Source organism: Tachysurus vachellii, chromosome 24 (genome assembly GCF_030014155.1).
Source record: "Tachysurus vachellii isolate PV-2020 chromosome 24, HZAU_Pvac_v1, whole genome shotgun sequence".
NCBI lineage: Eukaryota > Metazoa > Chordata > Actinopteri > Siluriformes > Bagridae > Tachysurus > Tachysurus vachellii.
This window is the reverse complement of record NC_083483.1, coordinates 1,077,102-1,102,455: the sequence shown is the minus strand read 5'-3', so window position 1 is coordinate 1,102,455 and position 25,354 is coordinate 1,077,102. Positions and strand designations below refer to the sequence as shown.

The following is a 25,354-nucleotide window of genomic DNA, read 5'->3' as shown; positions in this document are numbered from 1 at the left end:
ATTATTCCTCTTCCGCCATTGAAGTCAATGGCAGCCCATAGAACCATACATAGGAAAGTTATGTAATTTCTCTCTGTCTGTCTCTCTCGCTCTGTCTGACTGATCATGGTAAACAGTTGAACACACAGAACCTGAGCTGTCACTTTATTTTCTCCTTGTGGTGAGCGCTCTTCAGTTTGTCCTCTACTCTCATCAGTCTTCCTGTAAATCCACAGCGTCACAGAGCTCTGTTTCTGCTTTCAGGGGAACTTGTGAGGTTTGGTGCAAATGACCAGCACCACAGTGACACACACACTCACACAGTGGTCAATAATCCAGGCGTAGGTCAGGGCAGGTAGCAAACATTCATAAACACAACAAACAAGCAGGGTCAAAACAAGGCAATAGACGGAACCAATAATACACTCAGAATGCAGACAAGGCTGACAATACTTCGCGCCATCAGAGAGTTCTGAGTGGGCTTAAATAGACCAGGTGATTACGAACAGGAAACAGGTGTGCTGAGTTGGTGGTGCAATGGATTGTGGGAAATGGAGTCCTGATGATAAAGTGCAGCAAATCCTCTGCAGGCCAGCAGAGGGAGCCCTCATGGCTCTCATAACACTGACAGTGTTCAGTTTCCTCACAGTTTCAGTGCTGAGAAAAGGTAAAAATTTTGCATTCAGGATGGAGACCAGAGCGTGAGCTTTATCATTCAGAGCAGGGTTACAGATGTAGCCTGGATCTCCAGCAGTCAGAGGAGACATGGGATTAAACTGGAAGCATAGATACAGTATACAATAAATTGTAATATATAAGGAATACCACAGATTATCTTCCTATTACAGCACAGACAGAGTGTTTTATTCCTCAGCAATTTGCTGATTTTAAATTTATTTAAAAACAACATCATGTTTTTTTTATATCTGTTTGATTAAATATGATTATTTTCTTAACACATAATTTTCTGGCACATGACCCATTAGAACGTTCATGACATCTTGGGGATGAATTCCACAGTTATCCCCACACTGTAAACTCATCACATCACTAAGTATAAAACAAAAAAACTTTCACCATCCCAGCTTCTTATTCTGTAGGATTAGAACTGTAAAGAAAAAGTCCAGTCATCATCTAAAGATGAGCAATACTATATTTATTTTTAAACTGTGCCCTCCAGTACAGTTGCAGCTACTTGTAGAATATTTTGATTATGTAACTAGAACTGCAAATCTAATTTCAATTTATTCCTGAAATGTAATCATGAAGTAGAAACAGTTTCTATCTGATCAAGTGTGAAGAGTCTGTTTTTGTTTTCACTGTGTTTTCTAGCTTGTTCTCAGCAGCTGAACTGGCTTCTCTAAATTGCCACTAGCTATGAATGAGTTGTGTGCAGGATTGCGAACAGGATAAAGGACCAAGCAAAAAAGTGCTTAAGTAAAATGTACAAATAAAAGAGCAGATGTTCATAATTCATAAAGTTTATTTATCAGACTTCCACATACTCTCAATATGCTTTACATGGAAGAGGTCTCCAAGGATCATTTCACCAGAGGGTCAAACACATTAACCAGTTGAGCATGTACACAAAATAACTTGAATAGTACATAGACTTTTTTTTATACAGGATATAAGGTTTAACTTTCTTATGTCCACCTTTAACTTCATTAAAATTAATTATTCAAACATGATAAAGGATTGTCATAAAACTAAAATTACCAACATGGAGAGTTGATAGAAATATTGCTCTGTAATTATGTAACATAAATACTTAATTATGGACGTTTGGCCACTATTATTTTGACTGCAAGCTCTCTCCAATGGGCCAATGCATATGCAAAACAAAAAACTTACATCATCTCATTTTTCATCTTCAACAAACCCATATCCAAAGCCCTGCCCACATGCACACACACGCACACACACACACACACCTCCTAAGCTCTTTCCCACACAAACACACAGAGGACTGTATTCAGAGTTAAACGTAGATTTAATATTGAACTCGCTCATAACTGCAGAATCACGTGCTATTCAGAAGTTACGTAAGAGTTACACATGGAACAGAGTTTGGCTAAAACACAGGTTAAGATTTATTTCTGTCATCGGCTCTCAGGACTTGTTAAATTGTGCAAATTATTAAGTGTTGGGAGCAGTCGGTTGTGCTGGACCAGGTGCTAGTCTATAAGCTCTTAAATGATGAGTGTGAAGTGTGGTTCATTTTTATGGTTTAAAAGTAGTGGTCTAGATGCCGTTGATGCTGAAAAAAGCTGTCTCAGGCGCTCTACTCAAGGAAATCTGGCAACTTTAGAGTCATGAAATACAGGCAGGTGATTTGAATCATCTGAATGGTTCACACTGAGAAAACTGACTAAAACTGGTGCAGAACTCAATTCTGATTATGATTAACTTACCCTGCAGGACTCGGGCACTCTGAATACGGCCCAAAATGCTTGTTCACATTAACTGGGATTGAAGCGGTGCCTGTTGCATTCCAAATTCTACTCTGTAATCTATGTCACATTTACACTACGCCACGCAGCATCTATGAACGACAAATTATAATTTACACGGCTTTATCTGCTGAAAATTGGGATTTTTTTCTATGCAGAAACTACACAATTAAACACATTCACACACAAACAACTACAGTGACAAGAGAAGGATCACAACATCTGTTTTTTTTTGTTTTTTTTTTGCTTTGAAATATGGAACCCATTAAATGGCTTTTCCTCGTGTTTTTTTTTAGCTAGCTAGCGAAATTCAATCTTTAGCCTATTCTTTAACATGTTGTTTTTCTTTTCCCGTGTTCCCCTTTGACATCTGCGTTTTTCGCTAAACCTCATAGCCGACTTCACATTAAAGCACAAAAATAGTGATTCCAATTGTTTTTGAAAAATGAATACACAAACGTTGATTGCCAATGAAGAAAAGCCCAAACATAGTACACACAGAAACACACATACACTCTGACACATTGCTAGCATTTCTTGACCTTAACAATGTTTAAATAGTTTGTTAGCATTTAATTGTGCTTATCTCTGGAAGCAGCATGAGAGCGGTCCATCCATCCTGGATCCAAAACCTTTACCAAACGTGGATGTTCAATGATTTCACATTTTTAAACCCGAGATCTCTGCCCTTCAGAAGGTCCACAATTCTCTTTGATAAAATCTAGTCTGTGTTTATCGTATTGTTTATTGTAATTCCCCTTGTGTTAGCTTGATCATTAAAGCGTGGCTTTAAATAGATCTGGCGCTTGGATGAAGAATATGCTGTGCTTATTTTGTCTATGATTTATTTTGTGCTTTTTTTTTTAATCCAGCATGGCATCCAACTGGTCCGCAAGGTCATCAAACATGCTTCCAATGTCATCAAGAATGTTGACTGTGCTTTTATTCTCCATTGTGGAACTGGAATACAAGAGAGAAAAGCAAGAAGGTGCGATTTCTCAGACAAATACAGTACAATGCTGGAAAAGTCTTCAATATATCTATGTATTTTTATTTTAAAAACCTTATTATTTAGTAGCAACAAATATTTAAATTTAAAAGATGAATAAAAATACTTGTCTTCAGTCATGATCCTTTCCTCTACGACCTCCAGTGCCGCAGCTAAGGAAGCGCTGGTCTCATCCAGCCTTAGCTGGTTTCTTTCTTCTTCCAAATGAAGTCTGAGTTCATCCGATCCTCTGGCATTTGGTGCCCCCTGTGGAATTTCCTCTGCAGTTGCACCACTATCTTCAGTAGTGCTTTCAATTTCTCCCTCAATTTGCATCTGTCTGGCCACACCGGCTTTTCTGCGCCTCATCAGCACCTGCCCTGACCCCTCTGTGACCCTTGTGACCTCAATAGAGGCAATCTCTTTCCCCGTAACCACTGCTACTTCCTTCCTCTGCCTTTTCCACTCATCATCCTCACTGTGTTTTTCCACCTTTTGCGGCTCTGCCTCAAAAGGACAGGGAATGTCCACTGACAGCCCTGCCGCGGAAGATCTTGGAGGTTTGACTGGGGCAGATCCACTCCCGGGGGTAGAGGGAGTTTGTGGAGTTTGTGGGCTCTGAGCAGGAGATGTCAACAGTTGTGGGGACAAAGTATGTGATTCTGCTGGTTTTGGGGTCGGAGTTGATGGACTGAGTATGGCATGATCCTCTTGCTCAGAGGGAACAGTCGGGGGGAGTGGGTGTGTGTTTAGCTCACTGGGTGGGGTAACTGTGTGTGTTGGCAGGGGCTTCATTTTGATTGGTTTTGGAAGTGTTGGAGGAGGACTTGGCTTTGGAGAAACAGGTGGTGGAACCTTTTTGACTTCCACTGCAGTGGCAGAAAGAAGATTTTAGGTCAATACAGGTACGATAAATTATCTAATTTAAAAGAATAATAAATAAGGCCATCCTTAAAGATATTCTTGTTTGCCGTAACCCGAGTACTCTCATACTCTCATTCACTGTCAGAGTCAACGGTTCGCGCTTGGTAATGATGGCTGCGGCTGCAGTAAACAAAATGTTTGCGGTCACCGATCAAAATCATATGGGTCCGGGCGCCATAATACATCTAAAAAAGTCATTAAAACAGCTCGACACCACTTTAACTTGGCACGAAGTTCTGGAAAAACTGTGCCCAGCATCAAAATAAGGTTTGCAATGATGCGCCCGAAGGCACGGGTTGAAGACCCAGTCAGTGACGTCACAATATGCTAATTTGTTTAAAGTCATACATACGTAATCACCATTACCAAATTTGTACTTTTTTTACAGAAAAATATAGACCTACCTACCGACCCTTTTTTTTTTTACTGTTACTGCAAACCAAAATATTTTTAAGGATGGCCCAATGTTAAAGTCTAGGAGTGAACAAATTCACTATGACAGAATTTGGTCACTTTCAGCATGTGCTTTAGACCAGTTTAACAATTTTTCAAAAATGATTATTCATGTTAATTTAGCAATACCTGTGCTGTGTTGGTTCTCTGGTCCTGTAAGTGGAACTCTCCTGGTTGGAGTGGGAGGCTCAAGCTTCCTGAGGCCCAGGGCTGGTTTGGGGGAAACTGGAGGCTTCAACACTCGCCTGAAATCGTCACTCATTTCACTATCCCGATACACATTTTCCACCTCTGATACAGGTCTTACATGAATAGCAGCATCTGGTGCATTTGCAGCTAAATCACCCGACTGAGATGGCACTATAAGCTTTGGCCGTCGTCTCACAGTGCTGGTCTCAGTGAGCCCGAACCTCTCACTGCCCAAGTCGTGTGGTGTACGGGGCCTCCTCAAGGTCGCCGTGGCATCTACACGTGACCATTCTTCTTGTGTCAGCATAGAGCGGGGGCGGGGCTCTGGAGTTGGCCTCACAGGGAGTTTTTCCTCTGTTTCATCAGTAGTTGGCAGAGATTTAGTAACTTGTTGGATGCCATCTTGCTGTGCAATGGGGTTCTCATAATCAGTTAAGGGGCCACTGATTGTGCGACGTCGACTCTGGATCTCTTCCTCTGAACTCAGAGTGTCACGGTTTCGTCTGAGAATGTCCGGGCTTTCCTGGAGAACAGGTCAAATACATAAATTTAAAATTTTGCATTTGCAAAAATGTAACTTACTTATTTAATATAAAGCACATGTTAACAGAAACCGAAAGAAATATAACAGGATGAAAATGTTGTTTGAATTCATAAAAACGATGTTACCTGTAAGTAATTCCTGCTACCACTTTTGATCCTGCCACCTAATGTGGACATTTCTAGCATGGCAGCAATGTCTCGAACGCTTCCACCTAAAACCCCTGATTCAGATGCAGGTCCACAGTCGCTACGGCGCCGTTCTCTGTATGTCACGCTGAGAAACGAATCACAAGGCTTGCCTCGGTTAACCCCACCCTCAGTCAGCAGGTTCCCCGTGGAGATGGAGGAGCAAGAGCGTTTTGGTGGTGTAGGGGGGCGTGTCTTCCTGCGGGGTCGTGTTGTTGCGAAGGACTGGCTACGGTTTACCCCTCCAACATCCAGGGAGGACGCTGTATAGTTTTCAGGGAAGGGTGGATCTTTCCGTCTAGGTAAAGGAGGTGTGCCATCTTCATCTTCCTCAGCTGTGCTTTCATGGGGAAGGCAGAGCAATGGGACTGGGCATGCTTGAGAATTTGAGTGAGAGGAGGAACTTTTGACTTTAGTGGGTGTATGTGGTGGTGTGTGGGCTGGACTGTTGCACAAAGCAGGCTTTTTTAGAGGAGGCAGAGCATTTGCTCGCTGTTTACCATGCCCCTGGGAGGTGAGCCGTGGAGAGCCACGTACTTCCACTCCTCTTCGTGTCCTTGGTGCAGGGGTGGATTCTGGAGCAGCTTGGTGTTTCAAAGTTGTTTTTTCATCTGACTGCATTCCCTTAACACAAGTGTCCTCCTCTTTCAGAGGGTCTCCCAGACAGTTAACAGCCAACATTAACTTCTTCTGATGTCCTGCAGTGTAAAGGAGTTCATAAGACATATTTTGTTGTTACACAATTAATATGGTTAAATATATTAAAGGAGTACTCCAATTTTATATCTATGCATTTAGACTCTTCAGTACCCAGCTTGGTGATGCCAATCTCCTGCAAGTCCTCCAGGGTAATGTCACTGACAAAGTCCATGTTGTCGTAGCCATTCTGGACAAGAGTCTGATAGTACTGACTAAGTCCAATCTGGGACAACCACTCTGCTAAGTTCGTCTTCAGGAACATAAAAATAAGGAATCCATGAATTCTTCCTGTCTCCACAATGATTGACATAAAATATAAAACATTCAATAACATGTTGCTAAAGGTCTTACTGGTTTCTCTTTAGGTATCCATTCAGGAATGCTCAGTTTGGTGATCTGAGAGAGCATCTTTTTCCTGTGTCCAGGTTTTGTCACACCAATTGCTGTCAGATCCTAAAATTCAAATAAAATGAGACAAGATTTCTGTATAATTAATCAGATTTTTACCATTAACACTATACAGGTTTCTGTGATAATAGAAGAAGCCTTTTTTTGTCACATCTACATTACATCACAATTATATTCTTTCTTCATATATCCCAACTTTTGAGGTTGGGGTCAGAGAACAGGGTGAGCTATGATACAGCACCCCGGAACAGAAAGGGAAAAGGGCCGTGCTCAACATTTACATTTACAGCATTTAGCAGACACTCTTATCCAGAGTGACACATTTTTTTTATTTCAGTTTATACACCTGAGCAATTGAGGGTTAAGGGCCTTGCTCAGGGGCCCTGCAGTGGCAACTTGGTGGACCTGGGATTCGAACCAATGACCTTCCGATCAGTAGTTGAACACCTTAACCACTGAGCTACCACATCCCAAAGCAGATGCCCTTATCCAGAGCGACTTACATTTTTATACAACTGAGCAATTGAGGGTTAAGGGCCATGCTCAGGGGCCCAGCAGAGACAGCTTGGTGGATGTAGGAATTGAACTCACAACCTTCCGATTGGTAGCCCAACACCTTAACCACTAGGCTACCACATCCCCCCCGCTCAAGGCCCCAACAGAGGCAGCTTGGCAATGCTGGGGTTTCAACTCAGAGCCTTAACCTCTTGAGCTACTACTGGCCATAGACATACTCAGAATTCATGAGCAAAGTTTGTTTATATGTACTTATGCAGAGAAAGTTTATGAGTAAGTACTTCTGGCGTCATCCTACTGATGGTCTGAAGGTCGTATCCGGCTGTAAGAAAGTTTGTTGTGTAAAACTGTAGCTGAGCACTAGTAAGCCATTCAGCCACGGCCTCCGAGCTCTACGACACAAACAATTTGATTGTTCGTTATATGCTTATTTTTTTTAAGTGAATGCATTTGATTCATTGTGCTCATCATTTTAGACATAGACAGTCACTTGCCTTGCTTTCTGTTGCAGCACTATCTTTCCTCTGTAGTAAAGGATCAACAAATGTTTTTTTCTTTTCTGGACGTGGACCGCCAGGTACACTCTGGGTAAGTTGTGAAGAAGCTGCAGTACACACCAAAATGTTATTACTACAACCCAAGAAGATTTTTTACAAACTTGCATATTTGATGAATAAAAACAATTATGCGTAATGGTTTGGGCCTGACTATGGGTTACCTGCACTGGGGTCCTGCTCCAGAAGATGTTCTTTCGCTTTGGCAGACTGAGACAATACTGTGGCCAGCAACTACAACACACAAACACACAAATGCAAAATCAACCTTTTAATTCTAGAAACATTATTTCTGTGTAGATTTTTTTCTAAAGGATTTGCAGCCTGTTTGTCGCACCTTTATCCCCTCGGCTTGTGCGTGTAGCCCAGGCACATTTACGCCATGTGTGTTGATCCCTGGGGAATGTGTTGGAGTGGTTGGGATGGGGACAGGGGAGCTTGCGAGATGAGCATTGGCATTTTCCACAGTACCACTGACTGAAGTGCGGCCACCGCTCAGACTCCCTGTGCTGCCAGCACCTAATGAACAAATTGCGAACAAGTAAAATGTAAGATTTAAAAAAAAAACAAAGGTAGTACACCGTTTTGCATTCTGAGTAGTTTGCTTGTGTATGAGGTGTTTCATCTGAAATTCTTTATTTTAAAACTAAGCACGTGCAGCAATTATTATAATTATGCTAGTTAACACAAGTCTTTTCTCATGTTTAATTTTTATATTTATTTTTCATTGCATTACATTTAACAGCACCAAAAAAAATTGCATGATGCTGAATGATGTGCTAAAAAAAAACGTGCATAACCCAACTAACTCATTCATTCATTCATTTTCTACCACTTTTATCCGAACTACCTCAGGTCACGGGGAGCCTGTGCCTATCTCAGTACGTGTACATATACTCTGATCAGCCATAATATTAAAACCATTGACAGGTTAAGTGAATAACATTGATTATCCTGGTATAACAGCACCTGTCAAGGTGTGTATATAAGGCAACAACTGAACAGTCAGTTCTATGTGCAGACCATTCAGAGTGCTCATGCAGACAGAGTGGACTCCTGTCCACTGCTAAAAGTGCATACAATAAGCATGAGAGCATCTGACCTGGACCATGGAGAACCAGAAGAAAGTGATTAGGTCATTTTCATCATGTGGACAGCCAGTTGCCAGGATGCACTGTGGGACACCTACCTAAACATTGCATACCTAGAACACGCCTTTATTGCAACGGTATTCCCTAATAATGTGTCCTGCTACACTGCAAGAATGGTTTAAGGATCATGATGCTGATCAAGGTGCTGACTTGGCCTCCAAATTCTCCAGACCTCAATCTGAACGAACATCTGCTGAACAAACAAGTCTAATCTATGGAGGCTCCACCTTACATCTTACAAGACTTGGATCTACAGGATCTTTTGCTAATGTCTTGGTGCCAGATACCACAGCATATCTTCAGAGGTCTTATGATTGATCAGTGTATATGTAATCTAAAAGTGTGTGCGGGAAGTCGTGGCCTAATGATTAGAGAGTCTGACTCCTAACCCTAAGGTTGTGGGTTCGAGTCTCGGGCCAGCCACGACTGAGGTGCCCTTGAGCAAGGCACCGAAACACAAACATAAATGGCTGCCCACTGCTCCGGATGCAGAGAAAGAATTCTGTGTATGGGTCACCATACTTAGCTGTATGTCACGTCACTTCACTTTCATGTGTGTAAAATCTTTAATACCTGCTAAAGGCTTCCTCAGGACCCAGATATCTTCACTGGAACTGCTTTGCTGCACACTTAAAGTTGGGGAGCCATGGGGACTGGACACAGAACCACGGGAACCTGAAACACAAACACATACACACAGATTTCTACACATGTCAGTATTCCACTGCCATAAATTATATACAAACAGAAAGCAGGGTGTTAGTGGACCCAAAGAGCAAAATACAACTCTATAGTTTAAAAATGATTAGTAAAGTAATATAAAAATGTGCTTATTTGATATATATATTCTTAAAAAATACACGTCTGAACCTGAAACAAATCCATCTGTCTGTTTGACAAGTGTATTTGAATTGTCCTGTATTTGCATACCATTTTCTTCATTATTATCAAGTAATACCAGATGAATTGGTAACATAGTCGAAACGCTGTTTCATCTAAACCAGATATGCCTTTGGTCAACAGGCTTGGTAAGAAATGTTGTGGTCTTCTCTAGGAAACTGTTTGCTGATTCATGAAATTCATGAAAAACAGATCTTGGCAGGAGAATCTGCCTTTTAGAAGTGACTGTGAATCACATTAGCAAACGCATCTAATCCAGCATGTGCTATGTGTTTTAAACCTCAGAAGCACTCTATACGGTTTAGCTATATACAGTCTACCTAAGATGTATCTAACATGATTTATTGTGTGTGATCTTACACACTAGAAATTTAAAGGTTTAAAAGACATTTTAAATAAGTCGTTATAAACAAACCCATTTCCATTTTTCAGGCCCAGAAATTAGTCACACCTCGAACTCTTGCCTGTCATGGGGTAGATGGAGGTTTTCCAGTGTTTTCATTCCGATTCTAGTTTCATTCTTAATTACCAAACTGAGAAACAATTACACAAAGAAATCTTTTAACCTGTACAATCGCAATTAACAGATAATTGACTATTTTAAGCTCCACCCAAAAAGGGTTGATTGGCAAGTTGTGACCATGTTGTTTAAAGAAGTCTAAACTTCTCAATCTGCTGAGTATTCTGATACAAATTCTGTCAAAATACTCCAAAAATGTGGGGTTTGCATATTATGCAAATGATCTCATATTTGAGGATGAGTGGCCAAAAAACATTTAACTAATTCATTAATTCAAATGTGTATACTGTGTGTGTGTGTGAGTGTGCGCGCACTCATGTGTGTGTATGTGTGTGTGTGCGCACTCATGTGTGTGTTTGTACCTTTCTCTCTTTTCGGCCCCTCTGAGCGGGAGAAGGGTGGTTCGAACACAAATGAGCTGCAGGTGGGTGTGTTATACCCGAATGAGGTGAACAGGGGCTGATGGGAAGAGATCAGGGAGGGAGGAGGGGGCAGAGAGGTCAGGGGAAGAGAGAGAATGTGGGAGTCACCGTTCACCATGGCAACTGAGCCAATTGCTGGCGGACGGATGTGTATCTTAAGATACTGCTGAGTAGAGGGTCCTGGGCACGACGGAAATAATAACACAAATGACACCAGAACACGACACGACACAACACGACACGGGAAGGAAACACAAAATAAAACATGTTCAAGAAAAAAACAGCTAGCTCTAGGCACAACACATTATAGATCCTAACAAAGTATTAAGAGCTTTTTGAATAGCATGCAAGGAGGAAATCAAAATCAAAATGTTTGTGTGTGTACTGTTACAATACAATGACACCATACCATGTAAAAGACTCACAACAATTAACTATAAAGATCTGTAGCATTGCATGCCTCATAGGGTCATGTATGTACAGTGAAAAATCTGGAAATTCAACTTTTACAACTATTTGTCCATTTCAATACCAAACAGAGCAAAAGTGATACTTTTGGTTTCAAAACATCCATCCATCCATCCATCCCATCCATCCATCTATCCATCTTCTACCGCTAATCCGGGGCCGGGTCGCGGGGCCAGCAGTCTGAGCAGGGACAGCCAGACTTCCCTCTCCCCAGACACTTCCTCCAGCTCTTCCGGGGGAATACTGAGGCGTTCCCAGGCCAGCCAAGAGACATAGTCCCTCCAGCGTGTCCTAGGTCTTCCACGGGGCCTCCTCCCGGTTGGACATGCCCGGAACACCTCCCCAGGGAGGTGTCCAGGAGGCATCCGGAACAGATGCCCGAGCCACCTCAGCTGACTCCTCTCAATGTGGAGGACCAGCAGCTCCACTCTGAGCTCCTCCCGAGTGACCAAGCTCCTCACCCTATCTCTAAGGGAGCGCCCAGCCACCCTACGGAAGAAGCTCATTTCAGCCGCCTGTATCCGGGATCTTGTCCTTTTGGTCATGACCCAAAGCTCATGAGCATAGGTGAGGGTAGGAACGTAGATCGATTGGTAAATAGAGAGCTTCACCTTGCAGCTCAGCTCTTTCTTCACCACAACAGACCGGTATATCGGCCGCATCACTGCAGAGGATACACCGATCTGCCTGTCGATCTCCCGCTCCATCCTTCCGTCACTTGTGAACCAAGATACTTAAACTCCTCCACTTGAGGCAGGAGCTCTCCACCAACCAGAAGGGGACAAGCCACCCATTTCTGGCTAAGAACCATGGCCTCGGACTTGGAGGTGCTGATTCTCATCCCCGCCGCTTCACACTCGGCTGCAAACCGTCCCAGTGCATGCTGAAGGTACTGATTTGATGAAGCCAACAGGACAACATCATCTGCAAAAAGCAGAGACGAAATCCTGTGGTCTCCCTCCAGCCCCCGACTGTGCCTAGAAATCCTGTCCATATATATCCTGTCCATATATATATATCCAAATAATGAACAGGACCGGTGACAAAGGGCAGCCCTGCTGGAGTCCAACATGTACCGGGAACAAGTCTGACTTACTGCTGGCAATGCGTACCAAAACTCCTGCTCCGGTCATATAGGGACCGGACAGCCCTTAGCAGAGGGCCCCAGACCCCATACTCCCAGAGCACCCCCCCACAGATCACCACTAGGGACACAGTCGAATGCCTTCTCCAGATCCACAAAGCACATGTGGACTGGTTGGGCAAACTCCCATGAACCCTCCAGCAACCTGGCAAGGGTATAGAGATGGTCCAGTGTTCCACGACCGGGACGAATACCACATTGTTCCTCCTGAATCCGAGGTTCGACTATCAGCCAAATTCTCCTCTCCAGTACCCTGGCATAGACCATTCCAGGGAGGCTGAGGAGTGTGATCCCCCTGTAGTTGGAACACAAACAGAGGGACCACCCGAGTCTGCCAGTCCAGAGGCACTGCCCCCAGCCGCCACGCGATGTTGCAGAGGCATGTCAACCAAGACAGCCCCACAACATCCAGAGACTTGAGGTACTCAGGGCGGATCTCATCCACCCCCAGTGCCTTGCCACCGAGGAGCTTCTCAACTACCTCAGTGACCTCAGCTTGTGGGATCGACGAGTCCACAACTGAGCCCTCGGCCTCTACTTCCTCAGTGGAAGACATGTCGGTTTCAAAACAACTGCATATAATTCATTCTTTAATATTCTTTCTCATTTCCTGATGGGGGTCTCAATAGCAGCAGGCTGAGAAAGAGTCTAGTCTTTGCATCCCCAGATGTTCACAAACCAAGTGTATGATATAATCTCTCCATTGAGTCCTAGGTTTACCACAAGGTCCCCATCTCCAGCATTTCCATCCATGTGCCTGATACAGCTCTATCATGAGCTAAACTGATTGAATCCTTGTTAACCTTGGAATTATAAGAATCAGCTTATTTATTACATGGTGCTTCCATATTTTCAAACTCCTGAAGAAGAACCTAATTGTGACTGAATATCATACTCTATTATCACATCACTTGTGAGTAAGAGCCCAACATACTTAAACTCATATACCAAGGCAAGGACTTTAGCCTCTGAAGGGACCATCCCAGTTGTTTCTGGAAAAGAACCATGGCTACAAAATTGGGCATAAGGATTTTCACGTCAGCAGCTTCAGCTGTCAGCAGTGAAAGGCAACTGGTTGCAGGAGCTGCAAACAACACTGCCCCATATCTCTGTGTACCAATAAAGAGGCATGCTATCAACACAACACTTTTGTCCAGTGCCTTTAATTCATCCATTCTAACCAATATGCATTGATTGGCACCAACCACAATACTAACCTTAATCACAGAGATGTACTCCAAAACACCAGAGACTTCAGGCTCATGTTAATTACTTAGCATAGCTCGTGCTTTCACAGCATCTACAAACTCTTTCTATGCCCAAGCTATCTAAGCACCTAGAGCAGCAGCCCTTCTGGTCTTGAATCACAAGAGCCCTCTGTGAGTATGACTTAGAAAGCGTCCTCTTTCAGCTTGATTTCTTCCCTCACCAGCATGTCCAAAGGTTACTGCCAAGACAGGTACCAATCACCATTCAGCTTCTTGCAGTTGACTCTTGGTATACTGGAGAGGTCATTTTGCTTTTATGAACAACTTGTAAGTCTAACAGATAAATCTGGCCTGTAGGTTTACTCCAACTCACCATTAATTGGTGATTAGTTGACTGATCTGCCCCTTCCTTTGCACATATGTCCAAAATTATGGCTTTAAATCTGAAGAGGCAATTACAAATCAGATAACTGACTTTTGCTCAAAGTCCTTTGCTATTAGGTAAATCTGTAAGCAAGCATGTGTTTAATAACATGTTTGTTATAAATGATCATTGGCCTACATAGAGGTCTAATAATCATTCAGATCCTGGAAGCCTTTCTTCCCAATCACACCACTCCACTCATCTTCATTCATTCATTCATTCATTCATTCACACATCTCAGGTGTCATCGGGCATCAAGGCAGGATACACCCTGGACCGGAGTGCCAACCCATCACAGGGCACACACACACTCTCATTCACTCATGCAATCACACACTACGGGCAATTTTTTCCAGAGATGCCAATCAACCTACCATGCATGTCTTTGGACCAGGGGAGGAAACCGGAGTACCCGGAGGAAACCCCCGGAGCAACTGGGAGAACATGCAAACTCCACAGGCGGGAATCGAACCCCCAACCCTGAAGGTGTGAGGCGAACGTGCTAACCACTAAGCCACCGTGTCCCCTCCCACTCATCTTCAGGTGGTTTCAATCTAGTTCTGAGTACAATTCACTCAGAGCAGTTCGACTCCTGTCACCGGGTATTGAACCAAATATGGCGTGTATTTTGGGTTTTAGGTTTCAGCATTAGTTTTTCTAGATGAGAGCTGCTGAGGGAAAGGACATAGCTGTAATACTGCACAATTGTTCTGGGTTAGGGTTAGGGTTAGATTTGCAAATCTATGTTCTCCATAGGGTTATTTTGAACATTTCAACTGCTTGAAAAAGATTTATTTGATGCTATATTTATGACCATTTATCCTTTATCCTCAGCTAACTCTTTTTGTTTTTTCTTTCGTGCAGTGTCAGCAAGCCAAAAGAGCCAAACAAACCAAAAGTATGAATCTTACTCTAACTCCCACAATGCAAATGGACTAATACCTGTAAAAGCACACTAAATTAATTTATCCTTCTACTTAACAGCAATTGTGTGTCTGCATGCATTGTGATGTGTATTTCTAGATGTAATGATGACATGTGTGGGAGGAAAAAGGAGAATGGAAATGAAGACACGGCTGGATAGAAATGGACTCATCTTTTCACTCTTCATCATCATTTGATTTCTCTCTCTCTCCTCCTGTGTGGCTGACCATTCTAATTAAAATCACTGCACGAAGTGCTGCACGCTCAAAGGTGGTGAGTGCACACACACACACATACACACACACACACATATACAGTACACATACACACACACATATACACATACACGCAAAAAGCTCTGCTGTATCTTCCCACACCCAGATTCCAAAACATGATGTTTTTTTAATTTTTTTTTTTTCAATAAATCTTTAGTGTTTGTTTTGTTATTATTATCAGCTTAAACTATGTGTTGGACACACATAGGCAGCTCTTCCTCTCTTTTACACACACACACGCACACAAACACACACCTATACAGCACCGAGAGGTTGCGTGTATCACATGGATGAGTTAGTTTGAACTAGAACAGCAGCGTAGGTCACATGATCTCATGGTCATGTGATTACACTGTGGCACACCTGCCCTCTTGATGACCTCCACCATGTTGGAGGGGAAGTAGCCAACACGGTCATTTCCTGTGCGGTTGTCATGGATACAGCCTTTCCATCGCCCATCAGAGTGCTGTTCCAGGACCTGAGAATAAAATGCAAACAACATGCTTCACTAAGTGAAGATGCAAACATGCCAAGTGCTATTCTCTAAACTGTTGGATAATGAGTGTGGAAGGAATTTTAGTAAGATTAACCTAGTGATTAATGTTATAATGTGAACTAGGATATGTTAGCAATTAGCAACATTAGCAACATAATCTTTTAGATTTATTCCAGTTCTCCTCTTCTCATATATTCATAAATGATCATATTAGTTTTTTTAACGTGTATTGTTTTTATCTCGTGTCCTTATTTTTTCTTATTTTTTTAATGAAACCAAGTAGAGTAAATCCACCAGATGGCAGTATACACTGTTAAGTCCGCTCAGAAACTTTTCTTGCATAATAACAAGCCATTTTCAGTCAGCTTTTAGTCTGCGTTTTTTCCGCTTGAAAAGTGTTGTACTCTGGGTAATTACCGTGATGATGTCGCCTGCTTTGATGTTCAGGCTTGTCAGGTCATAGTTGTTGCAGTAGTCTTTAAGCGCTCTCACCTGCATGGCTGCAGAGGCATCTGCATGTACAGACATACATACTTTACAAACTTTTGTAGACAAACATCATTTATTTGTCTGTTTGTATATGATGATGTCTGATTTTACCCCTGTGTATTATATTTATGTACATATAAACAATAATAGTTTTTTATTTAGTGTTCTCATATATTGTACACTCATAGAATATACAGGTTCTTCAGTTGTCCATCTGTGGCAAGGTTTAACGGTGTGCACCATTTAGCACCATAGCACACACATCAACTGTATGGACTGCACAGATCTACATCATATAAACACTCTTCCAATATATATCCATCAAACTGTTTACATGCTGTTTTGCATGCAGTCTCAAGCAGTCTCTCCATACCTCTCAGCATCTGTTTAATCTCTCGGCTTGCTTGTGTCGTGGTGAACTGGTTTACGATGTCCAGTGCTGTCTGGCAGTATGTGTTCCTCACACTTGCACTAATGCCACTCTGAAACAAATTTTAAAAAATCATCATCATCATAAATTGTTTATTATAATAGTTTTATAAAAGTTTTTATTGAATATTTAAGTCAGTATGTTACATATTTTAAACACCGAATAAACAAACATAGTTTTTCCTGTTAATCTTATTCATTTCATTCTTATAAATAATTATTGAAGTTTTCATTCTTTTTATTTTGTGTATTTAATTTACTCCAACTTACCATTTTTAGGCATATAGTGTATACTAAATATACTGTAATTTAAAGCTTCATTTAATATCTAAGACTTTTTTCTGCATAACATACAAATGTTTATACATTTATAAAACACACACATTCACCAAATGTGTGTACTCACGTCTAGAAGGAGACGAACGGCATCGGTTTTCCCGCAGAGCGCAGCCTCGTGCAATGCTGTGCCAGATTTTGTCTGCCGGTTTATGTCTATGCCAGCTTGGATTAGCAACCTGGAACACACACACACACACACAGCTCAGGGTTCCCATATCTACTGCACACACAGCGAGTCTACGAGTGCATTTGTGCCTGAGGCTATTGGAATTAAAACAAAGAATTTTTCAAGAGAAATTTTAACAATTCTAAAAATACTCCTCATCAAACAGTGAGTTTTTAATGATTTGCTTGTTTGTAACAAAAAGGTAAATGATTGTGCATCTGTTTGATGCAAGATTTTTTTATCTTTAAAATGCTCTGTATGTTACATCAGCTGTTATATGTAATGATGAGTCGAAGGAATCTATATGCGAAAAAGGACACAGATTTAATGAAGTAAATCCAAGCAAACAATCCAAAACTACGGGCAAACTCGTGAATGTGGAAAACAGACAAAGCTTTCAACCTTTTATAAGCAAATGCTATAACCATTTATGCTAGAGCACCTGGAAGTCAAAACAAAGTAACCTCCACAACCCTGGTTAGGGCTGGTTAGGGCTCCCTCTGAGGGACTGGCAAAGGGTGTTCTTACAAAATCCCTCCTCCAGGGGAACCTTCTGGTGTCCTCTTCTTAGGACGTCCCCGAGGGCTTGGGGCTAAACGGTCTGGGTGTAGCTGGTCAAATGTTTATGATCAGGGACGGGTCCATTATGTTCTTGGCATAGCCCAAGACTGTTCATCTGGGCTTTATCACTTTCAGTCCAACAGGTTCTATAGTCGGTCCCTGTATCTTACATTTACGGCATTTAGCAGACACCCTTATCAAGAGTTGCTTACAACTGAGCAACTGAGGGTTAAGGGCCTTGCTCAGGGGCCCAGCAGTGGCAGCTTGGTGGACCGGGGGTTCGAACCCATGACCTTCCGATCAGTAGTCCAACACCTTAACCACTGAGCTACCACATCCCCATCTTCAGGAGTTGATGATACATTTAATCAAGTAAGCTTGCGCTCCATCCAGTTCGATGGGCGGTGGTGGTGATGGAGGTTCTGTGATGTCGGAGTTCCCCTATCGGGCTGGCTTTAGGAGTGAGGTGTAGAATGAGGGTGATATATGGTATTCAGGTAAGAGCTGTAAGCAGTAAGTTACTGGGTGGATTTGTCTCTGTACTTTGAAGAGCCTATGTATCTTGGTTTGAGCTTGTGACATTTCATTTTCAGGCGCTTTGTTGACAGCCAGACTAGCTGGCCTGGTTGGTATTGTGGGCAGATGCCTCCTCTGATTAGTCTGAGGCTGCTGACAATGGATTGTTCTCTGTAAGCGTACATGTGGTTGGTATCCTAGAAAGCATTGGAATGGGGTGAGGGCTGTGGCGGTGCGTTTGAGAGAGTTTTGGGTGTATGCCCATGGGAGGAACTCGCCCCATTGACTTTGTTGTTGGCTACAATACCTATGTAGGTACCTTCTTAGGTCTTGGTTTAGCCGTTTGACTTGCCCGTTGGATATGCGGTGGGAGGATAGGCTGACATTAATTCAACAACTTTTTGCAAAAGGCCTGACCTGTGATGAGGACTCTGCACCTCTGTCTGAGACAATGTCCTCTGGGATGCCATAGTTACGGAACTACTGCTCAAATAGTGACTTGGTGGTTTCCATGGCGGTGGGTAAATTTCCTAGTGGGATCAGCTTGCATGCTTTAGAGAATCGATTTACAGCCATGAGGATGGTAATAAAGCCCTGTATGCTCGGGAGGTCTGTGACAAAGTCCATGGTGATATGAGACCTGTGGCATTGAGGTATCAGTAGTGGTTCAAGGTGCCATGCAGGAAGTTAGCAAGAAGAGCAGGTTGGACCTCGGTGTAGGTTGGGCATGCTTCAACAAATTTCTTGTTGGTGGTTCGCGGCCACCAGAAGGCTTTGTGGATCAGCTGTGTCATCCACTGGATACCTGGGTGTCCTGAACTCTGAGAGGTGTGGACCCATTCCATGGTTCATTGCCTAAGGCCTGTGGGTACATATTGTAATCTGGGTGGACATTCGGCTGGTTTGTTTTGTTGCTCCTGCCTTATTTCTTCCATGAGATCCTATTGTATGGGTGCAATGATCAGGGGATGGGTAGGATCGGTTTTGGTTCTGGGGGTTGGTGCATCGTTCGTGATGCTTTGCTGTTCTTGGCACCAGTCCAGTATGTGACCGTGAATTGGAATTGTGTGAAGAACAGTTCTCATCTGGCTTAAAAAGGGTTTAGGCATTTGCTGTTCCTGATTTATTCCAAATTTGTGTGGTCTGTTAGAACTTAAAAAGTACACACTCCAGCCAGTGTCTCCACTCCTCCACCACTTCCTTGATAGATAGCAGCTTTCTGTTACCCATGTTGTAGGTGGCCTCAGCCATGGTTAGTTTCCTGAAGTTGGGAGAGCATGGCCCCTATTCCATTACATGATACTTCTACTTCCACAATGAATGGTAGACAAGAGTCTGGGTACTTTAGGATGGGGGCTGTAGTGTACCTGTGCTTGAGGTTGTTAAAGGCATTTTGGGCTGTTTCTGACCAGTGCAGTTTTTGTGGTTTCCCCCGTAGCAGTGCTGTCAAGGGGGCAGTGACAGAGCTGTAATTCCTGATGAATCTGCTGTAAATAAAAGTTTTCAAAACCAAGGAACCTTTGGTGCTCTTTGACACTGGTTAGGGTGGGGCTGTGACTGTGCTTACTTTGCTCAGGACCATCCCCCACCCCCCACCCCCGCCGTTAATTATGTATCCCAGAAACGAGACTGGGGTTAGTTGGAATTTGCATTTCCCCTCTTTTACAAACAACTGATGTTGTGGGAGCCGTTGCAAAACTTGCCGTACCTGAGTGATTTGGACCTCCTGGGTAGGTGAGTAGATAAGGATTTCATCATTCATCATGTTCAGGAAGTCTCTTAGGATCTCTGTGACGGCTGGTGAGTTTGTCAGGCTATACGGCATTACAAAATACTCATAGTGCCCCCGGTGATCGAGAAAGCTGTTTTCCATCCATCTCCCTCCCTTATGCGTACCAGGTGGTACACACTCCTTAAGCCCAGTTTGGTAAAGATCAGTGCCTCCCTGAGCTGTTCCAGGGCATGAGGACCTAAGGTTAGGGGTACAGATTGTTATGGTTTTCAGCCCTCAATAATCAATATGGTGTCCCCCTTTCTTTTCTTCAAAGAAGAATCCTGCCACGGCCTGATAAAGCCTACTGCAAGGGCTTCCTCTTGTAGTCCTCCATGACTTTGGTCTCTGGTTTAGACAGGGGGTAAATTCGTCCCTTGGGGGCATAGTGTTCCAGAGCAGATCAATGGCGCACTCCTGGGAATGATGAGGGGGTAATTGGGTGGCGCGGTACTCACTGAATACTTCCTTCAGGTCATGGTATTCTGTTTGAATGGTAATCATGAGGTTAGTGGTGGGGCTCTCAGCAGAAGTTGCATGGCATTGGAGTGTAGAGCAAATCTTAGAATGACCTGGTTGGCAAGAAATGATGTGACGAATAGGACAATGTTTTCTGTGTGAAAAAGTCCAATCTGTAGGGTGATGGGAGGCTTTTGGTGAGTAATAAGGCCTTTACCGATGTGTTGACAGTCCACTGCTGTAATTCTCAGGGGAACTGGGCATTAAGGGGAGTTGAAATTCCTCCACAAGCTGGTGGTGGATCAGTTTGACGGCAGATCCTAAATCTAAGAGAGCTGAGACATGACGGACAGAATTACTATAGCGAATGAGGGCAGGCATTTGTAGGTTAAGTTTAAAGGAGTTTGAGCTCACCTTGGCACTGCAGGCAGCATTCTTCTCTATGCACGTTGCATGTGGCCGGCACGCCCGCAAGAGAAGTAGAGTTGGAGGTGAAGATGGCTCTGGAGTTCTTACGGCGATACCCGTTTTCGCCCAATCAGCATGGGTTCAGGAGACTCAATGGAGGGGAACTCAGGCAGCAGTTGGGACCGAGGTGGGTGATTCTGGATCAGATTATCCAGTCAGATGGCTAGCATGTACTGGGTGATTGAGAGGCTCTCATAATGACAAGCTAGTTTCGGTTGAGCCCTTCTCTGAACATGGCTTTAAGTGCAGCCTCATTTCATCCTCATTTCAATTTTGAGCAGCTAACGTGTGTAACCTCACCCTGATGGAGCTGTATGATTTGAACCGTCATGTTGCGTCCTCCCGCGAGATACTCAAAAACTTCATGAATTTGAGGAGTAAAGTCAGCATAGAGGAGGAGGAACACACCACAGCATCGGCATCCCAAGGTGTTTGCTGTTCTTACAATAGCATAGGTGTTCTTCAATATATTATATAGTGTATATAAGGTACAAAAACACATTTGAGCTACAGAGAGTAGCTCTGTAAGACAGAGTAAGATATCAGGGTTGCCAGGTCTGTATTTTGTACACACTCACTAGAACTGGTGAAGAGGAAAAGTACAAAAAACTGTACAATAGGTAAGAAACCAAAAGATTCTAGGTTCAAATATGTATGTGCTTTTTTTGTTGAAAGAGTAATTATCAAGTAATCATACACCTGGCAACAATGTACTGAGGTGAACACCTGTCCAGAGAGCTAACATGTTTTGTGATTAGTCCTGGGTTTACAGCATTTAAGATTTTTGATAAGTCTCTTTTTTTTTCTTTTACTGCTGATGGATTAATGTATGCTTGTGTGATATTTCAGCATAATCAAAGCTTTTAGAACTGCCCTGTCCAGGGGCTTCTGCTTTGAGATTTGAAGTATGAGTTTCTCTGCCCTTGCCTGTTACTGCTGAGCGTGTTTATGATTTATTTAGAGTGCTATCTTGTACGAACCACTAATTAGCCAACATCCTATTTATAGAAGGCCTTCATTTGTAACTGTGGCCTCTTTATATAGTCTAGTGACTCTGCCTGGCTCTGACTGCTTTAAGATTTCATTCTTTATTCGTTTCTTACGATTCCTCTACATTTAATAAAGAAAATCTGACCTCCCATCTTTGTAGGAAGTGGATTTAAAAACCTGTGGACTTCCACCTCCTTTATACAGCGATTTTATTAAAGCTGCTGTGGATTTTTTAATTGTTTACTTGGGTCTATTACCATTTAATAAAAATTTAAAACCAACAGACTCTTCAATGTATATTGTACATAAGAATATAATCAAGTACACAGATGTGGATTTTATGTTTTTGCTTTCAATTAAAAATACAGGTTTTTATCCCTTTATAGATACATTTATAATGCTATAATGCTCCTGTTAGTTTATAATGCACCTGTTAATTCCTGTTCTGACTTACATTCTCACTATAAAACACTACAGTTTTCTGTTTTCCTCTCGCTCTCTTTAAGTTAATAAGACAAATAAAATACTGGATTTTTTTTACATTGAGAAACTGGAGACTTCTTCAAAAAAATGCTAAATGTCAACAAATTATACAAGTTGTTGTTTTAGGATATTAGGCTTCACTGTTACTATAGAAACGGTAGCACATGAATATCAAAATAAAAAAACACCATCTGACCAATCAGATTTGAGGACTGTGGTAGACGTAACTAGAATTCAGCTTTATATCATTTAGTTGACAGAAAACAAACTATTCAGGAAAAAAAAATTATTTATTCTGACCTCTTAAAATCAAGTGTTTTTAGAAAGACTAAAAAGGCTTGTCATTAACCCTTTTGTCCTTACTAAACCCCTAACATCTGTCCATTCTTTCACGCCAGTTTTAATTTTAAATTCACTCAGTCCCTCGTGGTGTCATTATCTCGGGATAACATGATTAGGTCTGTTAGCCAGTGACCATGTTAGTCAGGTGCATCTGCCTTCACAGCTGTCCAGGTATTTAGTGCTCGGATCTCACTTGATGATGTCGATGTGTCCGTTTTTGGCGGCCAGGTGAAGAGGGCTGATGCCGTTGGGATCCGACGGCTTCGGCTCCAACATAGTGGCACACATGTTGCTGTTCAGGAGGAGCTGCACCACCTACAACACACACACAGAGAAAACTTTCAGCTCACCTAAGATGACCTCAGAGTCAGGGTTAATTAAGAGAAACTAACCGAGACACGCCCAAATTCACAGGCCAGGTCCAGAGGTGTTTTTCCAGCATGGTCTCTGATGCAGGGGTTGGACTGATGCTGCAACAGCATCTCACTCTACAAGGAAAACATCATTAACATGCAGGTAAATGATGTAAACATGCTTTTGGTCACCAGTTTTGTACCCCAGTCAATATTTACATCTGTCAGGTTGTCAAGTGGGACAGAAGAAGGAAGTTGGGTTTTATGTTCTTTCTGATTCTTTCGAACATAATATGGGGGAAAGTTTTAAAGCAAGAGATGAGTTTAAATGAAATAATCCCAAATATATCTGAATAAGAAGATGGCAAACCTAATAGTAGTCTAGATTACTGAAATATTACAAATATTGCTGAAGGAGTAGAATTTATATGGTTTTAAAAGTGGCTTTCATACTCATTGTTCAGCAGCTTATAAAACAGCAGAACCGATAAATGAACAGTTTCAAAGTTAGAATATATTTACAGGAGGAAAGTTATTGGTGTTCAGACTCATGTTATTTTAAATAATAACATATATAACATATTTGCATTCCTGAAAACTCACTCCATTGTAATGGCCATGTTGGGATGAGAGATGAAGCGGAATCTGTCCTTCATCCGATTGGCTGTTGACTGATGATCCCGCCTTCAGCAGCATTTTCATTGGCTCACATTTTCCCTGCCAGGCAGCATAGTGCAGCGGTCGCATCCCTGACCATGAAGGAGAGGTCACCAATGTTAAGAATAGGGAAGTGAACATGTTCTGTGTGTGTGTGTGTGTGTGTGTGTGTGTGTGTGTGTGTGTAAGAATGTCACTTTCACCTTTCTGATCTTTGATATCAACGACAGCTTGTGACTCCAGCAGCAGAGCTATCAGCTCCACGTTACCGTTCAAAGCCGCATGGTGAAGGGCCGAGAACCTGCAATACACACACACATAATTTTGTTATTAAACAAATACAATCTTTTACACACACATGACTTTTGTTTGTTCTTCTTCTCTGTTCCTCAAACTGACAATCTGAGCACCACACTCTGACCTACTTCCATTTGTAAGAACTGCACACACACAAACAATACATCCTTCATCCATTCTTTAGCTTGTTAACCAATTATTATGTAAGAAAATTTACTGTTACCTCCTGAGGTTAAAACAGCACAGTCTCCAATCCACACACACTTGTTATCTGTTTAAGGCAAATGTTTAATGTAAATGCTGGAGACTCTTTCTCTTAATCCTTACAGAAAACTTTAGTAGTCCTCATTGTCTAATATAGACCTGGTGCATTAATATATACCTCACACCTGGAATTACTGTTGTTGAAGACTAGCTGGTCTTTTTTACACCATCCATTGCTCTCTAACTTTTTTAATGATTTATAACATAAAATTTAAAATGTTTCCTTCAGTATTGGTTTGAAAGCGAGAGTTTCCGCATCACTTCCTGTGCACGTCCAGATCTCTAGGTAATTTGCACATCAGCCTTCAAGTGCTGACCTCTTCATTATCTCACCTCACGAACCGCTAATGACGAGTTCAGCTACAAGCTCAGACACGCAGATCTGTTCAGAGACTTTTATTCTGTTTATTAAAATGTCTTTGTAACAGAAAAAATGTATAAACATAACTCAAGCATGATGTCAGAGGAAAACAGATGATGTCTTTATTTATTTATTTATTCATTCATTCATTCACTCATCTTCTACCACTTATCCAAACTACCTCGGGTCACGGGGAGCCTGTGCCTATCTCAGGCGTCATCAGGCATCAAGGCAGGATACACCCTGGACGGAGTGCCAACCCATCGCAGGGCACACACACACACTCTCATTCACTCACGCAATCACACACTACGGACAATTTTCCAGAGATGCCAATCAACCTACCATGCATGTCTTTGGACCGGGGAGGAAACCAGAGTACCCGGAGGAAACCCCCGAGGCACGGGGAGAACATGCAAACTCCACACACACAAGGCAGAGGCGGGAATCGTACCCCCAACCCTGGAGGTGTGAGGCGAACGTGCTAACCACTAAGCCACCGTGCCCCTATTTATTTATTTATTTATTTATTTATTTGCTATTCCTGAAAAATCAGTCTTTCTATTTGAATATATAATTTTGATA

General features: G+C 42.4%; 1 protein-coding gene across 3 annotated transcripts in view; it reads right to left on the bottom strand.

Moving 5' to 3' along the window:
* Positions 1-1,518: 1,518 nt before the first annotated feature.
* si:dkeyp-9d4.3 (caskin-1) overlaps positions 1,519-25,354 on the bottom strand; it is a 33,812-nt gene continuing 9,976 nt past the window's right edge. For 2 of the 3 annotated variants that reach the window (XM_060860270.1, XM_060860269.1), the window contains 20 exons: positions 24,051-24,148; positions 23,794-23,939; positions 23,230-23,325; positions 23,031-23,152; positions 17,149-17,257; positions 16,687-16,795; positions 16,242-16,336; positions 15,692-15,806; positions 10,826-11,065; positions 9,617-9,718; positions 8,230-8,411; positions 8,057-8,126; positions 7,833-7,942; positions 7,620-7,730; positions 6,766-6,867; positions 6,526-6,664; positions 5,656-6,413; positions 4,927-5,509; positions 3,548-4,289; positions 1,519-3,392 (listed from right to left, as the gene is read on the bottom strand). In XM_060860270.1, the coding sequence (XP_060716253.1) occupies positions 3,296-3,392; positions 3,548-4,289; positions 4,927-5,509; positions 5,656-6,413; positions 6,526-6,664; positions 6,766-6,867; positions 7,620-7,730; positions 7,833-7,942; positions 8,057-8,126; positions 8,230-8,411; positions 9,617-9,718; positions 10,826-11,065; positions 15,692-15,806; positions 16,242-16,336; positions 16,687-16,795; positions 17,149-17,257; positions 23,031-23,152; positions 23,230-23,325; positions 23,794-23,939; positions 24,051-24,148 (4,126 nt within the window). In that variant the 3' untranslated portion in view covers positions 1,519-3,295. The remainder of the gene's footprint in view (positions 3,393-3,547; positions 4,290-4,926; positions 5,510-5,655; positions 6,414-6,525; positions 6,665-6,765; positions 6,868-7,619; positions 7,731-7,832; positions 7,943-8,056; positions 8,127-8,229; positions 8,412-9,616; positions 9,719-10,825; positions 11,066-15,691; positions 15,807-16,241; positions 16,337-16,686; positions 16,796-17,148; positions 17,258-23,030; positions 23,153-23,229; positions 23,326-23,793; positions 23,940-24,050; positions 24,149-25,354) is intronic. The other variant, XM_060860271.1, reaches the window with a different exon arrangement.